The sequence below is a fragment of the Zalophus californianus genome, chromosome 3, assembly GCF_009762305.2.
Source record: "Zalophus californianus isolate mZalCal1 chromosome 3, mZalCal1.pri.v2, whole genome shotgun sequence".
NCBI classification, from domain to species: domain Eukaryota; kingdom Metazoa; phylum Chordata; class Mammalia; order Carnivora; family Otariidae; genus Zalophus; species Zalophus californianus.
Window position 1 is genome coordinate 53,437,146 of NC_045597.1, and position 27,873 is coordinate 53,465,018.

General features: G+C 38.5%; 1 protein-coding gene across 3 annotated transcripts in view; it reads right to left on the reverse strand.

Moving 5' to 3' along the window:
- EPSTI1 (epithelial stromal interaction 1) overlaps positions 1–27,873 on the reverse strand; it is a 95,024-nt gene that overhangs the window by 6,957 nt on the left and 60,194 nt on the right. For 2 of the 3 annotated variants that reach the window (XM_027591092.2, XM_027591094.2), the window contains 3 exons: positions 18,883–18,966; positions 4,216–4,289; positions 13–112 (listed from right to left, as the gene is read on the reverse strand). In XM_027591092.2, coding sequence (XP_027446893.1) covers positions 13–112; positions 4,216–4,289; positions 18,883–18,966 — 258 coding nt within the window. The remainder of the gene's footprint in view (positions 1–12; positions 113–4,215; positions 4,290–18,882; positions 18,967–27,873) is intronic. The other variant, XM_027591093.2, reaches the window with a different exon arrangement.

A 27,873-nucleotide genomic window follows, 5' to 3' on the forward strand; every position in this document is an offset into this window, starting at 1 on the left:
AAAAAAACTCACCCAGCTGTTACCACTATTCATATTCCAATGGCCTCCAACGTGCTCAAAGCCACCTGGTTGACTTTTGCCTTGGAGCCGGTCCAGAAAAATATTATTTACCCTTTAAACAATGAAAAATGTGTGTAAGTGGAAGGCTTGCTACAGGGCTGAGAGATTTTTGAGAACCTAACATGCTGTATGAACTGACTGTGAGGATTGCTTTCCCCCCTCAGCTTAGAAGTAATCTATAGAAAACTTCTTTTCACATTAGCCACATGACATGCTGTTAACAACCCTTTGCTGGAACTGGGGCCATTTATGGCCCCAGCCAGAGGGGGCACAATTCTGAACTTCAGAGCTTCAGTCCTTCATCTTCTACCAGTTCAGCAAGAGCCTTATTGCCCAGCAACCATACCCCTCCAGGCCATGCCAGGTGTGAACTCTAGAGGCTGAGGGGGGATGAAAGCTTCAGCAAGACCTGAAACATGAAGGGAACCAAAAATAGCTCTGTGGCACTATTGTTGCAACGGAAATGTCCCTCCCATATGCCCTGTACCCCTCTGCCAGTCTTGCTAAAGTAAATCCCATAAGTGCAAAGTAGAAGGAAAATAGGAAGAGAGTATAAGAAATGGGAAATATCAGAAAAGGGAAACTCAAACTTTCAAAAGAAAGAATGGGTATATCTTTTCCCGATGTTTGGTCATAATTGCAGCAATCAATTTCAGAAATTAAGGTTAACACATAGAAGGTAAAACCTTAAGGAAAGGCAAGAAAATGATTATCATAGAGGTCAGAATAAGGGTTAACTGTAGGGTGGTGGTTATATTCTATTTCTGGAGCTGGCTACTTGGATGTTCACTCTGTAATTAATCATTCTAAATACTTGTTTCATGGATTTTCCTGTGTGTTATAGATTATAAAAAAACAAAAACAAAACTTCCCATGGCCACCATTCTAGTCTAAATCACTATGCTCTCTCATGTTGCTTTTGCTTCCACTCCCACCCTCTGTAATTCATTCTCCACACAACCACCTTACTAAATTATAAAAGGGATCATGCCTTCCTTTTGTTTAAAACCTTCCTATGATTTTCCATTAGTCTTTTTCATTTATTTAAATTCAACTTAATTAAAATACAGCATATTATTAGTTTCAGAGGTAGAATTTCGTGATTCATCAGTTGCATATAACCACCAGTGCTCATTCCATCAAGTGCCCTCCTTAACGCCCATCATCGAGTTACCCCATACCCCCACCCCCTTCCCTCCAGCAACCTCCAGTTTGTTTCCTAGAGTGAAGAGTCTCTTATGATTTCCCATTAGTCCTAGAATAAAATCACTGGCTTACAAAATCTTGTATTTTCTGGCTTCTGCCAACCTCATTTCATCTTATTCTCTTCCTCACCATCTATAATCCAACCACTTGAGACTCAAAAAGTCCAAACTCATTCCCACTTGAGGGCCTTTGCATTTTTTTTCCTACACCTAATAATAGGGGACATCTAAGTGTATGATTTTGACCCCAATCTCTATGTGACTGGCTCTTGTCCTTTGATGTTATCTCTTCATGGAGGAACTGTCACCTCCAGTCTCTCCCCACACATACATGTCATTGTCTGAAGTACTCCTGGTGTTAACTTGTTGACTTCTATTTCTTTTCTCCAGATTGTAATTTCCATGCAGTCAGGGATGTTCTCTGCTATCTTATGCCTATTCCCAGTGCCTAGAACAAATCCTTCACGGAGTGTGTCCTGATAGGTAAAAAGTGAATAAATGAATAATCCAGGTGTACGGTGCCCACATCTGCCTACTTCTGTGACTGCAGCTGCATAATGAAACCACCAGTGATGGTGAGTATAGGCTGCAAAACAGCCCAATGTCCACAGCTGTCAGTTTGTTCACACACTGTGAAGACTGATGGCTTGTCATGTACACAGGTGATATGATTCACTTTTGAGCATCAGTTACTAAGAGGACAGCACAGTGGGTCAACGAGATCATAGGTGGTAAAGAGATTGTTTTTTCTCAATTCCTATTGCGAATTCAAAGGGAAGAAAGAGTACCAGTTTATAGATTTGTTTACTAGTCTTAGAAAGTGCATACATTTTATTGCTGTCAAACCACTGCTCTGGATTTCCTTCTAAGGGTTAATATGGATAAAAACTATTTGAGGATGGTTCAAGTTTCAATAAATCAATTCAGTTCACTCCAGTTTTCAGCTCATAGAGCAGATCTTTTCAAGTCCTTGATGCCCATGCTTTGTCTTTTCTCTTTGAAGTTTCAACTGTCTTCTCTTACTTGGAAAGTTACCATGGGTCAGGTTCAGGTGCAGCCAGGCTCAATCAATATAGGAGGCATTGGAAAAGCTTGTGAGGAATTCCACAAGCTTTCAATTATAAAACAGAGTTGAGGTGTCTGCTATGTCAACTTCTAAATAGTAAAAAGCATGTTGTCTTTTTGACTCTAATAAAATTATGTCCCTGGAGAAAACCTAACTTATGGCCTCTACACATACACACCCACAAACCCCCCCCCCCCCCCGGCACACACACCACACACAGCTAGTGCTATTGCCCTCAGCAGGAACAGTCACAGTGATTTTATTCATTAAGAGACTACTGAATGAGTATTTTCATTTAACATGCGAAAGCCCACTGTAAACTCTAAAGGACAATACAAACATATGCTCTCCTCAAAAACCGAGTGAGAACATAAAATATGTGTTCAAAAACTTGATCAGTTACCTCAAAACTGGTTACTGAGGTTTTTACCCAGAGAGATTTCCTCTTAGATTAAATTTGCATCTATATTTAACTAGAATCAGTAAAAAGAGAAAATAAGGTGTAGAAAATAAATAGCCCCACCAATATTTAGGTATCCAGTATTATGGAAATAAAGAATGAGGGTCAAGTTTCCTACAACAAGAAATTAATCCTTTCCACCTCTAATCAAATAACTTTCATTTTTATTGGATGCCCACCGAACATGAATTTCTTAGCAAGAGGGCCTATTAATGTAACATATCACACTATCTTTAAGATGCTTAAAGCTTTACAATCTAATCAATCCTCAGAAATTCAGAGAAATAACTGGCTACTTACTAACAACCAGTGTTAAAGAAATGCATTATCAGGTTTTTTAGTAGAAATAATTTTAAAGAGAAAAACCAATAAGAGACTAAACTATTTTATATCCTACTTTATTTAAAAAAAAAAAGCAATAACTGTTACCACTTACCCAAAAAAATAGCCTACCCAGTGTATCAGAATTTTGATGTTGTCTTTCAGTCAGAGAAAACCACATAAATTTAACAGTTTAAAACTATTTTGACTGGACTATGGAAGCAGAATAATCCAGTCCCCCCCACAAAAAAAATATATGAGTACCCATCCATAGTTCACAGCTCCAGCAGAATTGGGAGTTTCCATTAACACTTTGTAAAGTCTCAATTACAAAATGAAACCACCACAACTAAAAAATACACATTAGCAATAGGGAAATGTTAAACATATAAGTGAAACCACTCAGCTTCAAAAGAATTTGCTCTTTTAGATCAGGAAAGCCTTTACATTAAATTCTTCTGAGATCCTCAAGCACACTTCAATAAACTCAGATAACCCCAGCGCCCCCAGGAAAATCCTAGAATAATGATAGATATGGAGGTAATTAGCACTGGCCCAACATCAATATGGTATTTTACTGGGTACTCTCAGTGTCTGATACTAGGGATAAGAGAGTACTTACAATGTTAAAAATTGTTTAATGGTTCTATCTTAAGATATTTTTCCTAATATGTTAGTCAATATAAAATAGTTCTTGTCTGACCTTTCATATTCAAGTATGAGTATCTCACCATCTGTATGAGTTCAATTATTCTAAAGTTGTCTACAAATAGTAAAAGATTATCTCAAAGTAATAAGATTCTTTGTCCCATGGGAGGCAAATTAAGTATCTCCTAAATAAACAAATAGCTTGACAGCATGATTCCGTTTTCTAGTGTGAATTTATACCACCTATCCAGAAAAATTGGATATTGCATGTGTATGTGTGTATGTATGTAGCAGTTGGCATCCTCACATACATACCATACCCCAATAATATAGAGATTAAAAAGGTAATATAGATTCCAAAACCATGTTCAATATGACTATAGTGTTTTCTTAAAACATTGCAAAAACTGGTAGTTATTTTAATCAAGGATGCTTATCTTATTAGCCATTTATACCTCCTGTGTTCAGCTTGGTGGGTTTTGGTTCTTTCTTCCTCCTGTTGTTGTCGGTTAAATTCCAGTAATTCACTCTAAGAACAATAAAAGTTTTAAAATATGGCTTTCAGTTAACATGGTTGTACAGAAGATCCTCAAATCAATTACATATTTAGCCTGAGCTGGTATAATATTTTATTTTTGAAACTTCTACTTAAGTACCATTTCCATGTGAAATTATTTTCTTATATAATTAGGTAGCAAAAATAATTGTGCCTGAGTCAAACAATAGCTCTGGGAGTATAAAATTGTAAGATTAAAACTCCAGTGTGCATGCTCAAGATATTAGACTAATAGGTACAACATACACAGAGGAAAATACAGTATGAGTCAAACTCACCTGTGTCTTTCAAAGAAAAATCACATCAGTTGTTCAAGAAATGTCACACAATACTACTTCCTGGTATTTCTCTAACATTTCTTTCCCAACAAATTTATAGCAGCTTACAAATAAATGTTGGACTCAATTCTGTAGTGCAATTCCATTAGGAAAACATTCTGCATCCTGGAGAATAATCAACTTACCTATTATTGACTAATTACTTCTAATACCAGCAGAACTTCGGACTCCCTAGAGGGGATACTTTGCTTCAGGTAGGAGATCGAGTTACTACAACTAAATCTCTGCTGCGGACATTCTTTTTTTTTTTTTTTTTTTTAAAGATTTTATTTATTTGACAGAGAGAGAAACAGCGAGAGAGGGAACACAAGCGGGGGGAGCGGGAGAGGGAGAAGCAGGCTTCCCGTGGAGCGGGGAACCCAATGCGGGGCTCGATCCCAGGACTCTGGGATCACGACCTGAGCCGAAGGCAAACGCTTAACGGGTGAGCCACCCAGGCGCCCCGCTGCTGTGGACATTCTGATTATTTTCCTAGAAGAGGTAACTTCCAAACTTAGTTACTCTGCTTATGGTATTAAGCCAAAGAACTAGGTGCCAGGATTTCTCTAGTAGTCAAGTGCCTTCCTTGAGGCCGACTGATTCTTAACCCCTTTTCAAAGATAGGAAAAAGCAAAGGACGAGAGTTATCAGGACCGTGTCCTAAGTTAGCGCGCGGGTCAGAGGATTTTCTGGTAGGGAGAATGCTGACATATCTGGATTAAACACATGCCAACACATGTATTTTTTAACCACAAAATGTCCTGGAGGCAAAATATAAAATAAATTCAAAGTTCAGGTTGACATTTTATTTAACTTTATTCAAAGGTCTTCTAACATTACATCATCCCCAAAACAAAGAGGCTGGTTTAATATACTGTGATATCCCAAATATATCATCAATCCTTAAAGCACATTATTTAATTCTAATTGCTATCCAGCACCACCACCAGGAGAAAAAAATTGGAGAGTTTTCTAAATAATTGAACAATATTCACTCAACCGTTCTACAGGCATTCATGCACTAGATACCAGGCCTTGTGCTAGAGACTCACTTTCCTGCAATGACAAAGTCATTTATTTCATTTTATTTTTTGTCACTATAATGTATGAACATAGTTAAAAGTCTACCAAGTAAGAGAGCTACTTATTAGTACTACCAAGCCTTATACTAAAATAAAAGAACCTCCTGTCCTCCCCCATCAACCTCCAAATCACTTTTAATTCCTGTGTATGGTTTATCTTCCCATTACCTCCTTCTTAATAGTATGCATATTCTTCTATTTCTTAACTTTGAAAAAACATACACCTTATGACTTCTTGCAAATGAGTTCTGGCTTTTCCTGCTCTATGTTTTAGCTTCCAAAATCCTGCTGGTTCCTTTTCTTTACTGCAGTCTCCAACCTGTTCTTTTACTCTTACTGGCTTATGGCTTTGAAAAAAAAATTTTGGTGGGGGGTGGTGCAAGGGTGGTGCAGTCTGTTAAGCATCGAACACGTTTTGCACTCAGGTTGTGGTCTCAGGGGTTGTGAGATCAAGCCCTGTGTGGGGCTTCGGGCTCAGCATGGTGTCTGCTTGAGATTCTGTCTCCCTCTCTCTTCCCCCCTCCTGCTTGTGTTCTCTCTCTCCCTCAAATAAATAAATAAATCTTAAAACAAAATTTTCCCTTTATCATCTTTTCAGTGGGCTTTAGGGAGAGAGGGACTAGAGATAAGCAAATGAAATATTTTGAAGGTACAGTGTTTAACCAGAACCTAACATTTTCCAACAAAAATTTTACCAGAATTCTGTTATTTGATCCTTACAATAATTCCCAAAGATAAGAAGATAAATAAAATATTAACTGATGAGTGAAGATTATGCCTATTTTACAGATGAGGGAACAAGATCAGAAACTCAGCTTAAGTAACTTATCAAGAGCTAAATGGCTCATTAGTCGCAAAATAAAGACTAAAACTTAGACTTTTTTTATCTAATCTCCTGAAAGATGCATCCAAAATAGGCATTTAAGAATAACTTGTCAGTAGCTCATCATACTCAAGTATAAATGCCAGAATATAGCCCCTATTTAAACTCAAAAGTTCTAGCAGAACATATCTAGCTTAAATAAAAAACTCTCTTGTCAAAGGATGCGAATTCTTCTCACATGCACTAACCCTTTTCTCCAAGGAGCAACTTTTGATATCCAGTCCATCCTAAGTTTAATAACATGAACTCTGAACAAATTAAATTCTCATCAGTTCTAGATATGAGACAAAGACAAAAACTATAAAAGGCATATATTCCGGCTATACATGAATATTATTACGTATTTCTTCAAACTATTTTTTTCAGCCTTGGCAAAAGTGATCCTGTAGTTCATCTGGAAAAAATATGCAATCATAGCCATGAACAAAAAGAGAAGAAATGAGGGAGAATCAGATTCTCCAAATATTAAAACCTATCATGAAATTACAGCAATTTAAACAATTTGATTGAGTTCAGGAATCCATGGAAATGTAGTTTACCACAAAGTTGTATGCTAAATGCATGCAGGGGAGACAATTCAATGAATGATGAAGAACTAGCTAACTATTCCTAGAAAAATTAAAACTAGATTTTTTAAATATAAAAATAAATTTTATTGAGGTCTAAGATTTGAACTTAAAAGATGGAACCATAGGAGTTTTCACAGGAGGCTTGGGTAAATTTATTTATAGGGGTAGAGCAAGGAAGGTTCAGAAATCATAAAGGAAAATGATTGGTAAATTTGCATAAAAATGCAAAGCTTCCATCGGAAAAAGTAGCATAAACAAAATTAGAAAACAAACTTAAAAAAATGTGTATAACACATATAAACTAATTCGATTATTCTTTCATTCATTCAATAACATCTTAGTGTTTATTATGAGCCAGGCTCGGATCTATGTGACAGGGATACAATAATGAACAAGTTAAGAGGAGAACTTTGCTCCTTAAGAGATTCTACTCTAGAAAAAAGGAAACCCATAAACAAGTGAGAAATATATCCAGTTGTAATCCTATGTGGAGGATTAAACACACTGATGTGAAGCTCAGTTACTATTTTAGATCAAGGCTCAGGGGAAGCCTGAGGAGGTGGCCTCATATAAACTAATGAGAAAAAACAACAACCAAACAGAGAAAGGGCCAAAGGATAGGAAGGGAAAATTCACAAAGTACAGATTGCTTGTAAATTCAAGATGGTCATCATCTTCATGCACAAAGAAATATAAATCAGAACAATGAGATAAAATTTTTCTATCATACTGGAAAAAAACTAGAAAAGATCAACAGAAAAACAAGTATGGTCAAGCACTTTGGTGACATATCTAAATTAGTGAAAACTGATTTAGTTTTTGGACAATTTGGCAACAACCATCAACAGGTAAAATGCACACCTCCTTTGCAGAATTGTTCAAAGGTACACATACAGGGATAGTCACAGTTGTAGTATTGAAAAGTAAAAGTTCAAGAGAAAGTCTTAGTGCCCATTAATAAGGAAATGGACCAGTAAGTTAAACAATTTACACAATGGAATACCATGCAAGAGATACAAAGAATAAGGTAGATGGGAGAGAAGGGGAGGCACCTACAGAGGGACCTTTAAGATATATTAAGTAATAAGAGATAGGTTCAGAGACCAAACTAATGGTTGCCAGAGGGGAGGGAGGTGGGGGTTGGGCAAAATGGGTGAAAGCTTCCAGTAATGGAATGAATAAGTCATGGGAATAAAAGACGTAGGAAAGGAATACAGTCAATGATAGTGTAAAAGTGATGTATTGGGACAGATGGTAGCCGCACTTGTGGGGAAGCTAGCATAGGTATAAACTTGTTAATTCACCAAGTTGTACACCTGAAACTAGTGTAACATTCTGTGTCAAATACTCAAAAAACTTTTTCTCATGAGACAAATAAAATAAATAGAGGGGGAAAAAGATAGGTTCAGAGCAGTTTTCTTGGGACTATTCCATTAAGTAGAAAAGATACATCCATTTCAACTTTTATATACAGATGTGTATCATATTTAAAATAATTTTATAAAGAACATACACCAAAATGTAATTATCACTGGGGAGAGAAGCATGGAAGGTGGATAAGCGGGGTAAGGAGCTTTAACATCACATACAATTTTTGCTTTCTAACTTTCGATCCATGGGCATACATTACTTCCTCATACTATCAACAGAAATTTATCTGCATGGGAGGCCATTTCTGGTCCTTTATATTTTCCTCTATTTAAAAATCCTAATGAATACATGGTTTTTTATATGTAAAGATGTTAAAAAGCAAAACACTACATTCTGAAGCCAAGAACTGCCAGGGAGGAAGAAAAGAGGGCAGAAGAGAAGTCACACGCATCCTCCTACGACAGAGCAAGGACAGGGAGAGGAGAAAACAGAGCAGGAGGGAAACCGAGACAGAGCTGATGAGGCATCACCATGCAGGAACATCGCTCCAGATGGCAGAGGGGAGGCTCTGGCAACGCTGCACTCAGGATTATTATTCTATATCTATCAAAGCGTATTTACTAGAGAGAGGCTGGTTTTCCTTTGGTACCACGAAGGATAATTTCAACTAATTAATTTGTTCTGCTGAATTGACAGCCATTGCAGATGCATCGGCAAGCCTTATAAGCATATCCTTGGTTCATTTACTGGTTTCTCATCCAGAAGTGCAATATCTAGTCGGACAGATACAAATAAGTTGTTCTTATTCCAAGGACTGAGCTTTGGACATTAAGGACATCAAAACACTTTTAAGCAGGAGGAATATGACACACAGCGTCTGAGAAACCGTCAAGCCTGTCCCACTCAACACGCATTTGTTAAGTACCCATTGTTTTCCAGACACCTGGATTCAGGCTGAAGGTACGGATGCAAATAGACACAGCTCCACCCTGAAGGAAACCATAGTGTAATGAGGGAGACAGGCCAGAAACAACCATGAGACGAAACACAAAGAGATGTGTTGCGGAACACCAGTTTAAGCAACAGGACATGGGGCTACGAAGCAACGGGTGCAGAGAAACAAGGAGCAAATATTGCTGGATGTTGTTCAACAATATACGTGGGTCGTGAAGGCTCCCAAAGGAAAGAGAGCATATCTTCTCATTGCTTTCCACATCTCGCTACATTCAGATAGAGCTGCATACACAGAGAGCACTGAAGAAATAGGATAAATAAAATAACATCTTGGAGATGCTAAGAGCAGAACCTGCTGTAAACATTGGCCAGAGTGGGGTAGGTAAATGCGGAAAACACAGCAAACCGTGCCTCTGTCTTTGCTCACCCTTCTGGTGGGGTTGCTCTTGCCAGGGACAGGCTGCTTGGCCGGGTTGCTGCAGAAAGTGCCAAAGATCAGCCGGGGACCCAAGCTAACAACAGAAAGTAGAAGGTTCACCATTTCCTGCTAGAGGATGTAGAAGTCGCTCCTCTGTGGTCCAATGTACCAAAGGGTCAACCACACGACAGCCAGGTGTGTGAGCAGGACACTGGAGAAACCTGAGGTGGCCAGAGTGAAAGGGATGCCCCAGAGCAAGGCTATCGTGCAGTCACTGAAGAGTAAAATAGGGTCATTTTGAAATCATGTCTGAATCCCAGTGAGGCATGTTCCAACATGGTTCAGCTTGACCGCTTCATGTAAACATTAAAGTGCCGTCGCCTGGCCAGGACAAACTTCTCCCAGGAGAGGGTGTTCTCTCAACTCAAGAGGGAAAGGATAGTGGAAGCAGGAGAGTTGATGACACGGATGTTAAAGAACCCCTTCTTTTGAATGCTTTTTAATACAAAAGAGGAGCTGTATGGGGAGGGGACAGTTTAGAGAGGTCCTGGTTTGGGGGCTCCTCACAGCAGTACCTTTGCCCAGAAGGACAAATACGGCCTTCACTAAGGAAAAAAAGTGGAAACCACTTCAAAAAATTAAGAGGAGACAACCAAATCAAAAGAAGTAAATATTAATGGGTAAAGTAGGGGAGTCAAAAATGCATTAATAATGTGTATTTTCCTTTCACTAATTATTGTTAGTTCTACCATTTTAATATAAAGAGAAATGGACTTCCGGCTATAATAAGCATTGAATCACCAGCTCTCTTATCTCCCAACCCAGAAATATATCCTATCAACGTTCTTCTTTTAAAAAATATTTCTCATAAAAGTTACGTATTCATTGTGGAAAATGTAGAAAGTGCAGAAACTATAAAGGAAGACACAGAGGTGCCTGGGTGGCTCAGTCAGTCAAACATCTACCTTCGGCTCAGGTCCTGATCCCAGGATCCTGAGATGGAGCCCTGTGTCTTCGGGCTCCCTGCCCAGTGGGGAGTCTGCTTCTCCCTGTCTCTCTCTCTGCCCCTCCCCCTGCTCATGCTCTCACTTTCTCTCTCTCAAATAAATAAATAAAATCTGTTTTAAAAATAAAAAATAAAGGAAGACATAATAATCACCCATAAAATCTCTCTACCCATGGATAACATGTCAGTTTCCTTCATTTCTTGATTTATACAGATTATAGCAGCTCAGGTCACATTTGTAGGGTTACCACATGCCAGGCATTAAGATAAACTTTCCACAAGCTTTTCTCTCATTTGATCCTAGAAACAGTATCACAAGGTTAATAACTATCATACATAATAAAGCTTAGAGAGATGAGGTAATTTGCACAAAACACAATAAGAAGAGGCAGGTTTCAAAACTTGCCCCGAGTCTATTTTATAAATTTTTTTTTCATTTTTATATAGGTGATCATATTCCCCATATCATTAAAACACAGTAACACTTGCTGCATGGTATTGCAAACTCAAAATCCTCAAATCCTCTATCACTGAACAAATTATTTCAAACCTTCCAGTAATATTAAAAAAAAAATGTTGTACGTACATCTTGTATACATCTCTGATCTCTGATTATTTCTGCAAAACAAACTTATACCTTTTATATCTAATAATTTCACATTTTGGAAACTCTAATTTGATGTTGTCAAAGAGTCCTTCGGCTCACCTCTTACGAGCAGCAGTACAAGGGAGTTTGAGGTATTTTTTAATAGCTAATTCTGTACACTCTCCTTGCCCCAGCAAACACACAAATTATTATCCACATCTTTGTAAAGCTTCTTATTCAATCTTGTGATTATTCTCATGGTTGAAATGTAGAAATAGTTTTTCAAACCACCTCTTTCCACACTGAAAATTTTATTGGAATTGCACACACCTCACTAATTTGTATAGAACTACAGTGATTACAATATTGAATTTTACCATTCAGGAGCATCATCCATCTCTACATTATTCAAACTGACACTTACGGGTCATAGGAGAGTTTGGGAGTTTTTTGGCTTTTTTTTTTTTTTAAATTGAGCAATGTGTTTACATAGTTGTTTTTTGATAAGGTCTTTTTATTCCATTTTATTTTCTAATTGATGTTTGCTAATATTTGAGAAAGTTGTTGATTCCTGTATGTATTTTATAACTCTTTAATTTAATTCCATTTGTTCTAACCATTTTTCAGTTGATTCTCTTAGGTTGTACAGGCAAATTGCTCTCATCCAAAAATAATTTTACTTATTTTCAATAATTGGAAAGGCTCCTTTTTTATTTTTGTCTTATCAAGTTGGTTAAAATAATTCCCAAACCTTGTACCATGCTATATTAAGAGTTTTCAGTTTAAAGAAAAAATGTTTTCTATCAAATAACTTTACAAAGCACTAGGTTAGAATTTCAGGTGCGGATACTGATTGGTGGTAGTAGGGGTTGAAGATGTCCTGATATTGTTCACTGGTCTAATATTTCACCATTGAGTTGATGTTGGTTATTGGTTTGGAAGACTATATATATGTTAAGACAAGCTTTTAAATTTCTAGTTCACCATATTTGTTTTTGTTGTTTTTAAATTAGTAAAAGAGATTAAAATTTATCAATGCCTCTTTTTTTTTATAGCTAAAGAGGCGGTCCAGTGGATTTTTTTCATGACCTATCCTGTAGTGAAAAGATATAAAAAGTTACAATATATAGTCAGTCACCTTCACATTCCTAGAATAAACCTTACTTTGCCTTGGTAAATTAAGAGAAAAAATAACTAGAATTTTCTTTCAAAGTTAACCTCTACAAGTTTCTATGTGTGTGTGTTTCTCTTTATCAGGCTGTGACATCATGGGAATTACAGTTCAATATTAATTCTAAATTACTTCATCTTTTTCCTTGCTCTGAAACAACTTTAAAGTAAATTGTTCCTAAAGCATGAGAAAAAAATTTGTTCCTTGAAAATTCCAATGAACCTGCTGGTAAAATTTTCCAAGTTTAGCTTGTTAGGGGAGAGTAATTCTCAGAAAACTTTAGAAATCACTTGCATTTTCATTTGTCTTTATGTGTTTTAACTCTGAATCATTTTAGGGTTTTATATTTCCCTGTAAAATCATTCACTTAATCCACATATTTGATTTATTAGCATAGTCTTATCTACAGTAATATAAGCTTAATCTTTTCCAGATCTATGGTTCTGGCTCCTCATTTCTAATGTTGTGTATTTGCATTTTTACTAATCTCTTCTTGATTAGTCTTACCATAGATTTGTTCATTTTGTTGACCTTATCAGAAAACAAGCTGTTGGATTTTTATAACAGCTGTTTCTTGAAGTTGTTATTAATTTCTGTTCTTATCTTAATTACTGCCTTCAGTATCCTTTATTGTTCATGTTCTAAAGTCTTAGATTGGATGTTTAATTCATTTCTTTTTTTAGTACTGATTGGATTCAAAAGTTATGATTTTTCTTTTCTGAGTACAATGTCTGAGAATATAACTTTGCATGGCATTCCCCATAAAATGCTCTCATAATTTTTTATATATTCTAAAAGAATTTTCTGTCACCCAATTATTTCAGTATTTTCTTATTTTTTTTGGCTTGTTTTTACTTTCCAAGTGACTATATAAAAACAATAAACATGCAAAATCAGTAAGTGCAACTGGCCTATTGGAAATCTGTTTAAGTTACTGAATGGTAGAAAGGAGACGTGATAAATTACACAGGGAAACAAATGTGCAGGATAAGCTGAGCTGAGTTCGCTGTGCCTCTGAAAGAGGTCCAAGACGGAATACTGAGGTAGTCATTAAGAAGATGAGTTGGAGGGGCGCCTGGGTGGCTCAGTCGGTTAAGCGACTGCCTTCGGCTCAGGTCATGATCCTGGAGTCCCCGGATCGAGTCCCACATCAGGCTCCCTGCTCAGCAGGGAGTCTGCTTCTCCCTCTGACCCTCCCCCCTCTCATGCTCTCTCTCTCTATCCCATTCTCTCTCTCAAATAAATAAATAAAATCTTTAAAAAAAAAAAGAGGATGAGTTGGAGAAGTTCATGGAGAGCAGCTTGGCAGTGGGCCCTTTTCCCTCCCACACTTGCACCACACAGCGGACAGCAGTGACATGGGGCCCTGGGTAACCAGTGAATGGAGGCGGGGTGTCTGGGCTCAGAGAAACAGGACAACGTCCCAGGTACCTGCTGACTATAGGAGAAAAAGAGGCTACTACTCCCAGAAGACAAGCTCCTAACTACCTCGCTTGGCAACATGCCCAAAGAAACAAGATGACCAAGAATCATACAATTGAGAAAGAAAACCACAGGAGATAAAAAAAAAAAAAAAATTAAAATGGAAAGGAAAAAATACAGTTAAAATAGTAAATAGAAAACCTTAATGTTTGTGTAATTACCATCAGTGAAGAGATCAGAAAGAATATGGTGCTTAAAAAGCATAATATTGCTATGAAAAAGTCAGCAATCTTGGTAAATAAATTCAATACATGTGCCAAATAAGCAGAATGGAAACTTATGAAATAAATTAGTAAGCAGGATGATCTAATTAAAGATTTCTCCCAGAATGCAATGGAAAAGGCCAAACAGATAAAAGTATAAGGAAAACAATTAAGAGATATAAGGAATAGGTCTCAGATTTCCAAAATCCATTTGATACATATCCCAGAAATAAATAACAGAGACAATATAGGAGAAGAAACAGAAAAGAATTAGAAATTTCCCTAAAGTGAAACATATATTTTGAGATTAAATAGACCAAAGGTCATACAAGATCAAAAACAAAAACACTGAAATTTATTACCCCTAGGGAGGGGAGGGGAGAGGTAAAGAGAAGAGAGGAGAGAAAGGAGGAAAGGAAAATAAATGGAACAGAAAAAATTCAGAGGGTCAAAAAAATAGAGAATGGAAAACAAGAAAGAAAATATAGCTATAAAGCAAATTACATAGCAAGCATACGTACAAATGCACAAGTAATCACAATAAATGAGAATATATTAAAAGAAATCATGATTGGGGTGCCTGGGTGGCTCAGATGGTTAAGCGTCTGCTTTCTTTCGGCTCAGGTCATGCTGGGATTGAGCTCCGCATCGGGGTCCCTGCTTGGCAGGGAGCCTGCTTCTCCCTCTCCCTCTACTGTTCCCCCTGCTTGTGCTCTCTTGCTCTCTCTGTCAAATAAATAAATAAAATCTTTAAAAAAAAAAAAGAAATCAGGATACTGGGTAAAAGGAAAAACAGCTACTTTTTGTCACTAGAAATATAATTTAAACCAAATAACACAGGTTAAAAATTAAATGATGGAAAAAGAAATTGCCATATAAATTCTAACAAAAAAGCTAAGAGCAAATATTAGATTAAAAAAAAGGCAAAAAAAAGAAATCAAGCTGAAAATCATTAAATGGGAAGACTAGTATATTTCATATTGATAAAAATCTGTACTGAAAGACAGGCTTCCCTTAAGTTTCATTGGTTGGAACAATTTCCCATGTCCATATCTAAACCAGTCACAGTTGATGAGACTGGAATTCCCAGGAACAGTTAGACCCTTTGGGATTAGATGCCTGGGACTTGGATATGCCTGCCTTCTCTGAAACACGGGCTATGCCAAGTAGGATGTATACCTGAGGGAAAAAAAATCAGGGTTTTAGGACAAAGGTAGGCAATCAACAGTATTCAATACACCACGCTGAAGTTATCACAATGCACAATTTCCTTCTTTTGCAGCATTAATTACTACAAAGTGATTGATCACCATAAATTAAAAAATGCAGTGTTTTATTTCTTTGTCTCCTTTCAATTGTCTATCTCCTCCACTGAGAAGCAAACTTGGGGGGGGGGGGGCACCTGGGTGGCTCAGTCCTTAAGCGTCTGCCTTCGGCTCAGGTCATGATCCCAGGGTCCTGGGATCAAGCCCCATATCAGGCTCTCTTTTCAGCGGGAAGCCTGCTTCCCCCTCTCCCATCCCCCTGCTTGTGTTTCCCCTTTCTTGCTGTCTCTCTGTTAAATAAATAAAGAAAATCTTTAAAAAAAAATAGAAGCAAACTTTGGGAAGTCAGGGATCTTGTCTATCCTGTTCTTCATTGAAGCTCTAGCATCTTGCAGAAGGCTCCGAATATAATAGGAGTTCAATACATGTTTGTTGATAGGATGGATGGATGGATGGATGGATGGACGGATGGACAGACAGATACTGGGATAGATTACTCTGAGACAGATCCACCAGGGGAAAAAAAAAAAAAAAAGCTAGAAAAGGAAAGCTTCAAAGTGGTATTAAATACTGTTACAGAGTTACAGGGAGACAGGATTGCAAAATGACCACTCAATTGAAGGAATTTACCTTTGGAGAGGTTTTGGTACGAGCATTTCTAAATATAAGTCAGAACATAAGGAACGAAGGGCAAAATGGATAATAAAGATGTGATTATAGTAAAATTACCTTTGTCTTTTTTTTTTTTTCTAGTAGAAGCAGAAGAGATAGTATCTCTAAGGATAGCAGAGAAGGGGTTACTTTAGAAAGGCAAGAGTGAGTGTACTTGTTCCCCCAAAAAAGCAGTCAAATGAGAAGAATATATTGAGTACATAGGGGAAAAGGGGAATTAAATAAATTTCTATAAGAAGAGGGAACTGAATTAAATGTAAAATATTGAAAGGTTAACTTTAAGGAAGAACCTACTGTGTCCAGAGATCAGAGTCATGAAAGAATGTGAAAAAGACACACAGAGCAAAATAAATGTACTATCACCTCAACTTAACCTAGATTATCTGCTCATGAATCACTTCATCGTGGGTATTCACTAAAGATTTGTTGAATGAATGAAATGAATAAACACATGAATAGATGTGATGTTATACATCTGGGGGTTTTTTCTGTATCTTCTTACCGTAAACATGATCCTTGTTTTCTTAAGCTAAATCCTAGAAGTGATACAGAATGAGAGATTCTACCAGGCAGGAAATGCCTTCATGGACATGTAAACAACAGATTGAACAAAAAGGAAGAGAAATAAAAATAAGGTAAATATCCTTCTCTATCCTACTGTTATTGAAAACTCTAATGATGGGATTATGTATATGCCAAAGTTATTCATTTTACTGAAAGCTACAGTAAGTAAAGGGAAATAATTTATGCAAAAGAAACATATGCTCAATCAATAACCAGAAAATATGTATCAATATTTGTCTAACTCTAGAAGAAAAACAAGATTAAGAAATAAAAAGCTTAATTTTCACTGTTTAAAATAACTGCTCAACCTGAAAATTAAATCCCAGATCTGATTTTCTAATCTGTTGAGCATTCTCTTTGTGAAATGTTCTACTTTTAATGGTTTTCATGTTGCAAGTATTCCACCAAACTTTATAAAGTACTATTTAAAATTCACTAGAAGTTATTTTTATATAAATCGTATCTTAACACTGGCTTCACAACATTCTCCCCAGTATCTAAGTACCTCAGAACTTGATATTAAGTTAAAAGGTCACAGAAATAGGCCAACATTTACATGTCACTTGACAGACATTATTGAAAATACAACATGAGTGTATATCAGACTTAGCTTCTACATGCTAATTACTACAGAATCTGACGAGTAAGGGGTTGACCGTTGTTGGAAGGAGGATAGCACTCAAAAGGATCAAATTATAGCAGTGACATTGCCTTCGCTGAGCCGCATCTGAATGAAGAGAACTCTGCGGGGCACTGGTCAGAATGACGGTGTCACCAGCTACTTCAGTAGATTTTTTTTTAATAAAAGTTCTTCTACCTTGATCAATCCCTGCTCTTCAATTTAGAGCTGAGATTAATTCTCCAAGACACATTATGGTACAGTATGAACACTTGAAATCATCTTAGAACTGCTTGCTTTCATATTTGGCATAACTATTGTACCACCTTAGAAACTGCTTCTATTGACCTTTAGATTAAAACTATGTTGGATTATCAAAAAAAAATTATAGCAGTGACAATTAGTACATACAGTCTATTTCATAAAGTGATTTTACACACAATTGCTATAATAAATTATGTTGTGCAGCAAAGACATAAAGAAAAAATTTAAACCAGTTAACTCAAGGAAATCAAATGAGAGTTAGAATTCAAGTTAATTGTATAATAAAGGAATAGATTTGAGAGATATTCTGGAAGAAATTACAGGATTTATCAACCACCAATACGGCAAGAGGAAAAGTTGGGAAAGGAGAATGCTGGGGAAGATAAGGGTGTCCAACTAGCTAAATAATTTATTTTGTTCTTTAAAAGATCTGGAATGAAGTGACACCTTGGAGCAAACCACTGGTCTTCATTCTCATCCCATGCTGAGGAGCTTCTGGCCCCATCTGAGCATACGTATAAAGGGCAAGTATGACCATCAAGTCACAACATTGAATGTTTTCGGTTATCATGCCAGAAATTTTATATTCTAACGAGAATTACCCTTTAAGCACTGTTCTTAGGAGGCTCTGCATTCATTTCACTGATTTCTATTTCAAAACATTTGGAATACCTCACATATTTGTATACATGTGTCGAGTATCCTTGCTTCATATGTGTATTTTCAGGTGAACAGTTAAGCTAGTTTCATAACTTTTTATGGCTATTTGTTATGCATTATAGTATTCTCTGAACACTATTTATAATTTCATATATCTTTGGTTTGAAAAATGACAGTGACATTGATATATATTGTAGATCAGAAGTTCATGAGTGTTCTGTTATCTCCTGAATTACTGGCCCACCTACAGCAGATACACTATAGCCCCCTGTATGAAGCTAAGTACCATGAGAGTTTTGAACAGAAGTTTTGACCACACCCCATCATACTATTAAAATACACCCAGATCTCACTTTTTATTTTTAATGCTTGTTTTTTCATAATTTTCATGTATGTAGATATTTTTGTTCAGAAAACCTTCAAAATTATCTAGTACTACAAGCAAATAATTAGCGGTGACTAAGAGGGTCTCGTGAATACCTTCTGATGTTGTTCCTCCTTCTTCTTTTGCAATTTTTTATTTTCTTCTTCCTTTAAAGAATCCTTATAAGCCTGGCTTCTGGCCTATAAATGTATAGGAAAAAAAAATCATAGGAAAAAGCATCACCACAATATACTAGTCCACCCGCCACGGGACTGGTTCTAATAACTCAACCTCTGTATCAAGCATACAGTAAGCTCTCCATACACACTTGCTTATTGAGTGATTTATGCATATGTCTGAAGATGTCCCTGGGGATATAGAAAAACAAGGCTCCTATAAGCATAATCATCCAGCACCTTTTAAAGGATGATCTAAATGTTTGTTTAATTAAAGCTTAAAAATATCCCCTCAGAGATAATCAACATAGTTTATTCTTCTAGTGATAAGGATTTGAAAAACGTATTTAACTTTCCTCTATTCCAAGTATATCCCAACTAACTAACAGCAGTTCTAACTAGACTCTGGTAAGGAGAGAGAATGGAGATGAAATTGGACTAAGAATAAGCCCATCAATGAGGAGGAAAATCTATAGTTTTTACCACATTTACAATAGCATCAATGCATTAAATTGCCAGGCATTTATTGCTATTACTTTATTTAATGCTTAAATTCTATGAAGTAGATATTATCCTCATTTTGTGAATAAGGAAATGGACTTGGGTATGTGAAATAACTTGATTGGACCACAAGGCCAGAATGGATCTCCAATTCCAGGTGATCAGACTCCGAAGCTCTGAATCTACCATTCTCCTCCTTGCCTGGAATATCGCTCCTTGCACACTTCCTACTCCTTTGCTGCTCAGCTAAAATGCTGTCATATTCAACATATAGGGAATTCAGCTAATGGCTTACACATGTAAATTCTGGAAAGTGGTCCCTGCCTAGGAAAGATATTGCTCTCAAATAAAGCTATATTCTTCTGTAAATTATATAGACTCTAAGTAGCTGATCAGTTAATCTCAGAGACAAGCAATAGAGACAGTGACTTTAGAAGCACTGATATACCTACTGCTCGTTAATGGTATCCTATTAAATAGCCTGTCAACTGGTGATTGATACCATAGAATTCCAGAGATGCATTTCTTTCTAAGTCTTTGCATCCTTCATCGGTACCTGAAGGTCATTTTTATTTCTGAGAAGGAAAACAGAGGCTGTTCAGGAACACAAGAGTCATTACTTCTGGCTGAATTAGAGCCTCAAGGGGCAGCGTTAGGAGAACCAGCACACACAATAGGATGCCCTCCAGCCCCACCGACCCAGCACGACAGGGTTTCACACACTGGCATAGTGACCATGCGTTCTGGAATTTATGAGATTTCAAGTATTTTTGTCTGTTCATTTGTCCTATACTTTCTCTGCTCACGGTGATTTGTAGCCTACCCTCTGTGAGGCAGAGAGGGCAGCTTGATAAGCTAATATGTAGGAAATGCCATTGTTCCCATAAAACTACCAGCAGCATCATGGCAGGACACTACATATTTCAGGCCTAGTTCTTTGGACTAATAACCCATAAAGCTTGTGAAGGCTGGTTCTCTCCCCCCACTTTCCTTACTATAATTTTTCTCAAGCACTTCTTAATTCATTCCCCCATTTCTGTCACTATAAAAACCCACATTCCATCAAACAATAAGCACTTGCCAGGAAGGGAGAGAGGCCTTTGGAATGGTATCATCTACAGCACTACTAATTGGAATAGTGGAACTCCAGATGTGTTCAGAAAGCGGTCACATATTCAAATCCTGCTTCATTAAACGGGCAAAAATGTCCTAGGATTTTCTCAACGCAAGAGAACTGTGATAAGACACTGAAGGTGAAGAATTGTTCTCTAATGACCCCTTCTTTTCACATTAGAGAAGGCTAGTCTTTATCACAAGTATTCCATATAAGACCTGAAAGAAGGAAATGGACCGGGGGCACACATCTTCTACTCAAGAGATTAAAAGGAGTAATGAAATATTTAGTTAAAGCAGATATGATGATTGAGTGAGAAACCTAAATTCTATCTGTATAACTTCCTTTTAAACCTAACCACTTTATTGGTCTTTTATCAGAATATGGGTCCTAGTTTTTTACTCAGAAAAAAACACAGTGATTAGACACAAAATGTCATTTAAAAAAGGCTACAGAAATTGGGAAGTCACATGGCTCCTCAACTATGAAGAATTCAAAGTTACTTGCAATCCTAATTCTTGCTTAACCCAGCTGTCATTCCCAGGCAGGACAGGAAGTTTCTGTTCAAAAATAATGGGGGGAGGGACTTTTGATCACAATTTTTCTTAGTTCTAAATCCCAGCAATTTCTGTCATTGTATTCACATGATTTTTCTATCACTAAGTATTAATATAATATTAATACTAAATTTTTGTTATTCAACCAAAATATACATTTTTACTCACCCTGCCCCAAAAGTTATGCTTATAATATATACATTCAATAAATAATATTGAAGCCTCTATGTGCAAGCAGTTTGTAAGACATGCTCTCAGACCTCAAGTGCCTCATAGCCTAGTGTGGAAGTCAGACAAGATGACTGATGATTACGGTACAGCATGATGGGTATTATGACAGAAGACGCTAAAAAGCACATTTAATTAAACTGGATCAGAACACCTTCTTGGGGCATCTGAGTGGCTCAGTCGCTTAAGCATCTGCCTTCAGCTCAGGTCATGATCCCGGGGTCCTGGGATCGAGCCCCACATCGGGCTCCCTGCTCCGCGGGGACCCTGCTTCTCCCTCTCCCACTCCCCCTGCTTGTGTTCTCTCCCTCCCTCCCTCCCTCCCTCACTCTCTGTCAAATAAATCAATAAATAAAATCTTAAAAAAAAAAGAACACCTTTTCAAAATGGGTTGACACTAAGTTGCATTTTAGAGAGTAAGCATGAATCAGACTAAGCAGGGGGAAGGGCACTGTGTGAACAAATGAAAAATAGCATGGCATTAGTTTGTTAGGGCTGTCATAACAAAGTACCACAGTCTGGGGGGTTTAAACACACAGAAATTTATTGTCTCACAGTCCTAGAAACTAGAAGTTCAAAAATAAGGTATCTGTAATGTTGATTCCTTCCGACGTCTGTGAGGGAAGGATCTAGGATCTCCTTGGCTTGTAGATGGCCATTTTCTCCCTGTCTCTTCACATCATCTTCCTTGTAGGCATGTCTGTCTCTGTGTCCAGATTTCCCCTTTTTATAAGGACACCTCTCCTGTTAGATTACAGCCTGCCCTAATGACCTCGTTTTATTTTTATTATCTCTATAAAGACCCAATCTTGAATACAGTCACACCCTGAGGTAAGGAGGGTGGGGACTTCAACAAATGAATTCTGAGGTGGGTGTGGAGACCACAATTCAACCTGTGATGAGCAATTAAGTTCCCATTTCAAGATGGTGGAGTAAAAATGTTTCTGTGCCATCCTTCTCTCAGAAATTACCCTACACAGAGGAGAAAATGAATCAAACTCTACATTCAGAAACCAAGATACATCTATATTCCCAGACAAAAATCTAGGAAGACGAAGTAAATGAAGAAACAGTGACTAAGAGGAAAAGAGTGAAACAAAAGACATACCCACAAGAAGCTGGTTTTCTCCACAGAGCAACATGAGGGCCCAAGAAGGACGTGACAGCTGTTGAGGACAACAGATGGAAGATGGGAAAGTGGCTATTCCTGCTCCCACCCTGAAAATTCAGCCACTAATTCTCCCAACCCAGACAGTAAATCAGAAGTGTACTTTCTGGATAAACTAAACAGGCACACCTAGCATGGAAGGTCATGGTGGTCAAATCCCAGATGGAGAGTGAAAGGACTGTATAAAATCCTGCATACTGAGTAGTGAGCCTCTGGGCCCCCTATTTTGAAGTTTTCCTCTGCTCCCTGCACCAGGTCCTCTGAGGGCTAGAAGGTGATATTTTATGCATGAAACAAGAACAGGCTGCTAGGGGCGCCTGGGTGGCTCAGTCGTTAAGCGTCTGCCTTCGGCTCAGGTCATGAACTCAGGGTCCTGGGATCGAGCCCCGCATCGGGCTCCCTGCTCGGCAGGAAGCCTGCTTCTCCCTCTGCCACTCCCTTGCTTGTGTTCCCTCTCTCGCTGTGTCGTGGGAGAGGGAGAAGCAGGCTTCCCGCCGAGCAGGGAGCCCGATGCGGGGCTCGATCCCAGGACCCTGAGTTCATGACCTGAGCCGAAGGCAGACGCTTAACGACTGAGCCACCCAGGCGCCCCACAGGCTGCTATTTTTAAAAAGCAACAAAGAAGAAAGAAGGTCTTGGAAAATAAATATATCTTCCCTCCCCCCACAAAAAGGCGGCCCGTAAAATATTTAGAAGATACTCAAGAAAACGTGTGAGATAACAGAAAAAATATGTGTACGCACACACATGTGTGCATCTCTGCCCCCGTTCCTGGCACAGACATCCTAAAACCTTCGTAGTTTCCTAAGTATTTCCTAAGTGATAAGAGCATTAGGAGCATCTCTTGGTTTCATATTTGTCTTTGACCCCATCCCTCATACAGGGCTCCTAAACCCATATAAATTCCTAAGTGTTAAAAGCATTACAGCATCTTTCGTTCTAATGAGTCTTGCTGGATGGGCTCCAGGATGGGAACTGGTCACCAGAAAGACCAAGCCATGACTAGAAGCTTGGAATTTCCCGACCAGTCCCCTCCAACCCTCCAGAGAGGGGAGAGGGGCTGGATATGGAGTTAATTATTGATCATGCCTACATGAGGAAGCCTTCACAAAATCCCGGAAGTATGAGGGTTCTGGGAATTTCCAGGTAGATGAACTCATCCACACTGGGAGGGTGACCCTATCCCAACCCACAGGGACAGAAGCACCTGCACTCAGGACACTGCCAGACCTCACTCTATGTATTTCTTCATCTGGCTGTTCATCTGTATCCTTTATCATATCCGTTAATAAACTGGTAAACATAAATGTTTCCCTGAGTTCTGTGAGCCACTCTACCAAAGTAAGGGAACCCTGGAAAGGAGCCAGGGGAACCCCTGATTTGTAGCCATGTTGGACAGAAGTTATGGGTAACCTGGGGACCTACTACTTGCAATTTGGCATCTGAAGGGAGGGCAGTGTTGTGGAACTGAGCCCTTAACCTGTGGGAACCTCCAGATAGGTAATGTCCGAACTGAGTTAAACTCTGGGACCCCCAGCTGATGTCACAGAATTGGTTGGTGTGAGGCAAGTTCCCACACATCTGTTGTCAGAAGTGTGTGTGTGCAGTCACATGACAGGAAAGGAGACACTCCGGAGGGAAAGGATGGGGGATTTGTCCAACCCAATACGCCAAGAAGGAGAAAAAAAGGTCAAAGATGAATTAAAGGAGAAAAATACTTTTTTTCCACAAAGAAGAAAATAAATCCAGGAGGCCTAGGATTTCAATAATAAGAATTCCTTAGAGAAAATGAAGGGAAATAAATCAAAGAAATAACACAAGAAAATCACCCAGAACCAGAAATGAGTTTCCAGACTGAAAATGAATATAAATGACCCTCATACTAGGGTAAATCATTACAAAATTACAGAATACCAGGGGAAAAAGGAGCTACTAAAACATTTTCAGGGAAAGCGGGATAAAGCCCTTATGTATAAGGAATGAAATTCAGATTGCCTTGGATTTCTCAGGAACCAACACTCAAAGGTAGAATAGCAATGCCTTCACAATTCTGAAGGAAAATTATTTCTAATTTGGAATACTTATTAGAAAATTACAAGGTAAGTGTGAGGGCTCAATAAAGATAGTTTCAGACATGCAATGACCTGAGCATGCATCTTCTCTTGGGAAGCCACTAAATAATACGCTCCATCAAAACAAAGAAATAAAACAAGAACATAGAAGATAGGAGACCCAGAAATCAGGAGACCCAACATAGGAAAGCAAATAAGAGCAATTCCCCAGATGACCTTAAAACAGCGAGCCTCATCCTAGGCTGCACATTAGAATTACCTGGGGAGTTGTAAAAGCCCTGAGGCCCAGGCCACAATACAGCAGGATCTCTGAGGGTAAGACCCAGGCATCAGTGAATTTTAAAGCCCCTCAGGTGATTCCCATGTGTAGATGAGGTTGAGAACCACTCAGTGAAAGGAAACTCCCAGAACAGCAGCTGTGAAGGAGCCCAAATGAACAACCAGCCCAGGTTAAGGCAGAAGACTGCTACAAAAAAGGCTGTTTCCTGGAGGGAAAGGAACTCGAAACTGATGAGTTGTCTCACAGGGACAAAATGGAAAATTTTGTGGAAATTTGCATGAGAGACACTTGATAGAACAGTCACAAAATCTGAAGGAAGGCATTCAAATAAATGTTCAGAGGAAACTAGACCAATGTTAGCAAAATTTTTGAAAACTTGTAAAAGAAAAAATGTAAAGTATACTAACTAGCTTGGCAGTGAGAAAAAATTTATGTAGTCATAGTAAGAGAAAGCGTGAAATACTGAATAGTTTTATATTAGGAGAACGGAGGGGAACGAAAAATTAACAAAATCTAAACTTGATTAGTCAAGCAATAGCAATATATACATTGGGTAGATGAATCCAAATAACAAACAGCTAGGAGAGTGTGGTGGGGAGAATAGTGGCCCCCCAAAGATGTCCACGTCCCAATGCCTGGAAGCTGTGAACGTCACCTTACATAGCAAAAGGGATTTTGCCGAAATTGAGGATTCTGAGATAGAAGAGGATCCTGGATGATTCAGGTGAGCCCAATGTAATCACAAGGGTCCTTACAGATGGAAGGCAAGAAAGTCAAAGGGAAGTGATGTGAGGATTAAAGCAGAGGGTAGATGCAGCCACATGCTGAGGGGCCAGAGTGTTGACAGCCAAAGGGAAGCTAGAAGAGGCAAGGCAAGGGATCCCCCCAGCCCCCACCTAGAGCCTCCAGGAGAAGCCAGCCCTGCTGACACCCTGATTTTAGCCCCTTCATACTCAATGCTGACTTCTGACCTCCAGATCTGTAATGGAACAAATCTGTGCATCTTAAGCCACTAAGTTTGCAGTAATTTGTTACAGCAGCAATGGGAAATTTTTTTATAGAGGCATAACTGACACATTATATTAGTTTCAGGTGTACAACATTATGATTCAATGTTTGTGTATATTGCAAAATGATCACCTCAATGAGCCTAGTTAATATCTGTCACCATACATAGTTACAAAATGTTTTCCTTGTGACTAGAACTTTTTTTTAAAGATTTTACTTATTTATTTGACAAAGAGAGACACAGTGAGAGAGGGAACACAAGCAGGGGGAGTGGGAGAGGGAGAAGCAGGCTTCCCAGCGAGCAGGGAGCCCGGTGCGGGGCTCGATCCCAGGATCCTGGGATCACGACCCGAGCCGAAGGCAGACGCTTAACAACTGAGCCACCCAAGATCTCTCTTAGCAACTTTCAAATACACAGTCGAGTGTTGTTAACTAGAGTCACATGCTGTGCCTTACATCCCCAGGACTTATTTTATAAGTAATGGGAAATTAATGCAAGGAGTTTAAAATATTGGGAGTGGGAATGAGGTGGAAAGGGTGCAAGGGACACAGGTCTTTCTTTAAGTGTTGACTTTTTTTTATTATGTTCAGTTAGCCACTGTATAGTACATCATTAGTTTTTGATATAGTGTTCAATGATTCATTAGTTACATATAACACCCAGTGCACATCACAACACATGCCCACCTTAATACCCATCACCCTGCTGACTTTTTATTTATTTTTTTTAAGATTTTATTTATTTATCAGAGAGATAGAGAGCACAAGCAGGGGGAGTGGCAGGCAGAGGGAGAGGAAGAAGCAGGCTCCCCACTGAGCAGGGAGCCCGATGTGGGACTCGATCCCACGACCTTGGGATCATGACCTGAGCCGAAGGCAGTCGCTTAACCGACTGAGCCACCCAGGTACCCCACCCTGTTGACTTTTTAAAAACATGTGACACATGGATAAAAGTTAAACCAAAGTGCTCTAGGGCTTCTAAGGAGCGGAAGTGAGAGGAAATGGCTGGAAAGGCATGAGTTATAGAGCAGCGCCCCCCCAAACATTAATGTGTACACAAGTCACCACAGACTATGTTACAATGCAGCTTCTTATTCAGGTCTGGAGTAGAGCCTGAGATTCGTCTATACCTCTATAGGCTCCCAGGTGATGCCCGTGCTACTGGGCCACAGACCCCCACTTGGGAGTAGCAGAGACCTAGAGTCTATGTAGAGAAAGGTATCATGCAGGGAGTGAGGAGGGCAGAGGGCAGAAAGGGCTTTGAGCTTAAGCTAAAGCATTTTGACTTTATCTTTGAAGATACAGGGAGCCACTGGGCAGTGGAACCACAGAATGAGATTTTTTACATTATTCTTCTCTGTAGAAGAGGAGGCAAGAGGCAACAAAGTGGACTGGAAACCATTTAGTGTATAACCAGAAATATTCAGTGTTAATGATTAGGGAAGGCATGATGATGCTGTGACTTCTGACTACACACACACACACACACACACACACACACACACACACACACTATAGAGAACTGTATCAATCCATGTGTAAGTAAACACTGCATCGTTTGTCTGAAGTTCTCTTATGTATCACTTAAAGGAATTTTCTTGTAGTCTTGATGGAATTACATAGTATTTATTAAATTCCCATCTGCCCATGGAAATCTACATTTAAATAAGTGTGATAAGAACAATTGTCTCAGAAAAGTTGCATTATGTTAAAATTTTTTTTTAACTTGAAACCTTGCAGCTCATCACACCCCATATAAGTGGGTACCACACAGTGTTCATATTCCATACGTTGACAATAATTGAGGCAAACTGCTAGTGTCTTCTTTCCGCATCACAAAAAGTGCCCTGTATATGTGGGACGTTCCTAAAGTGTCAGAAATGGTTCTGCAGAGCATTCTCAGAGCCATTCTATGCATATGGATTAGACAGAATGAGAAGAGTACAATATGGGGGAAAAAAGTCACTTAAGTATATTGAACACCAACAAATTATTAATAAGTT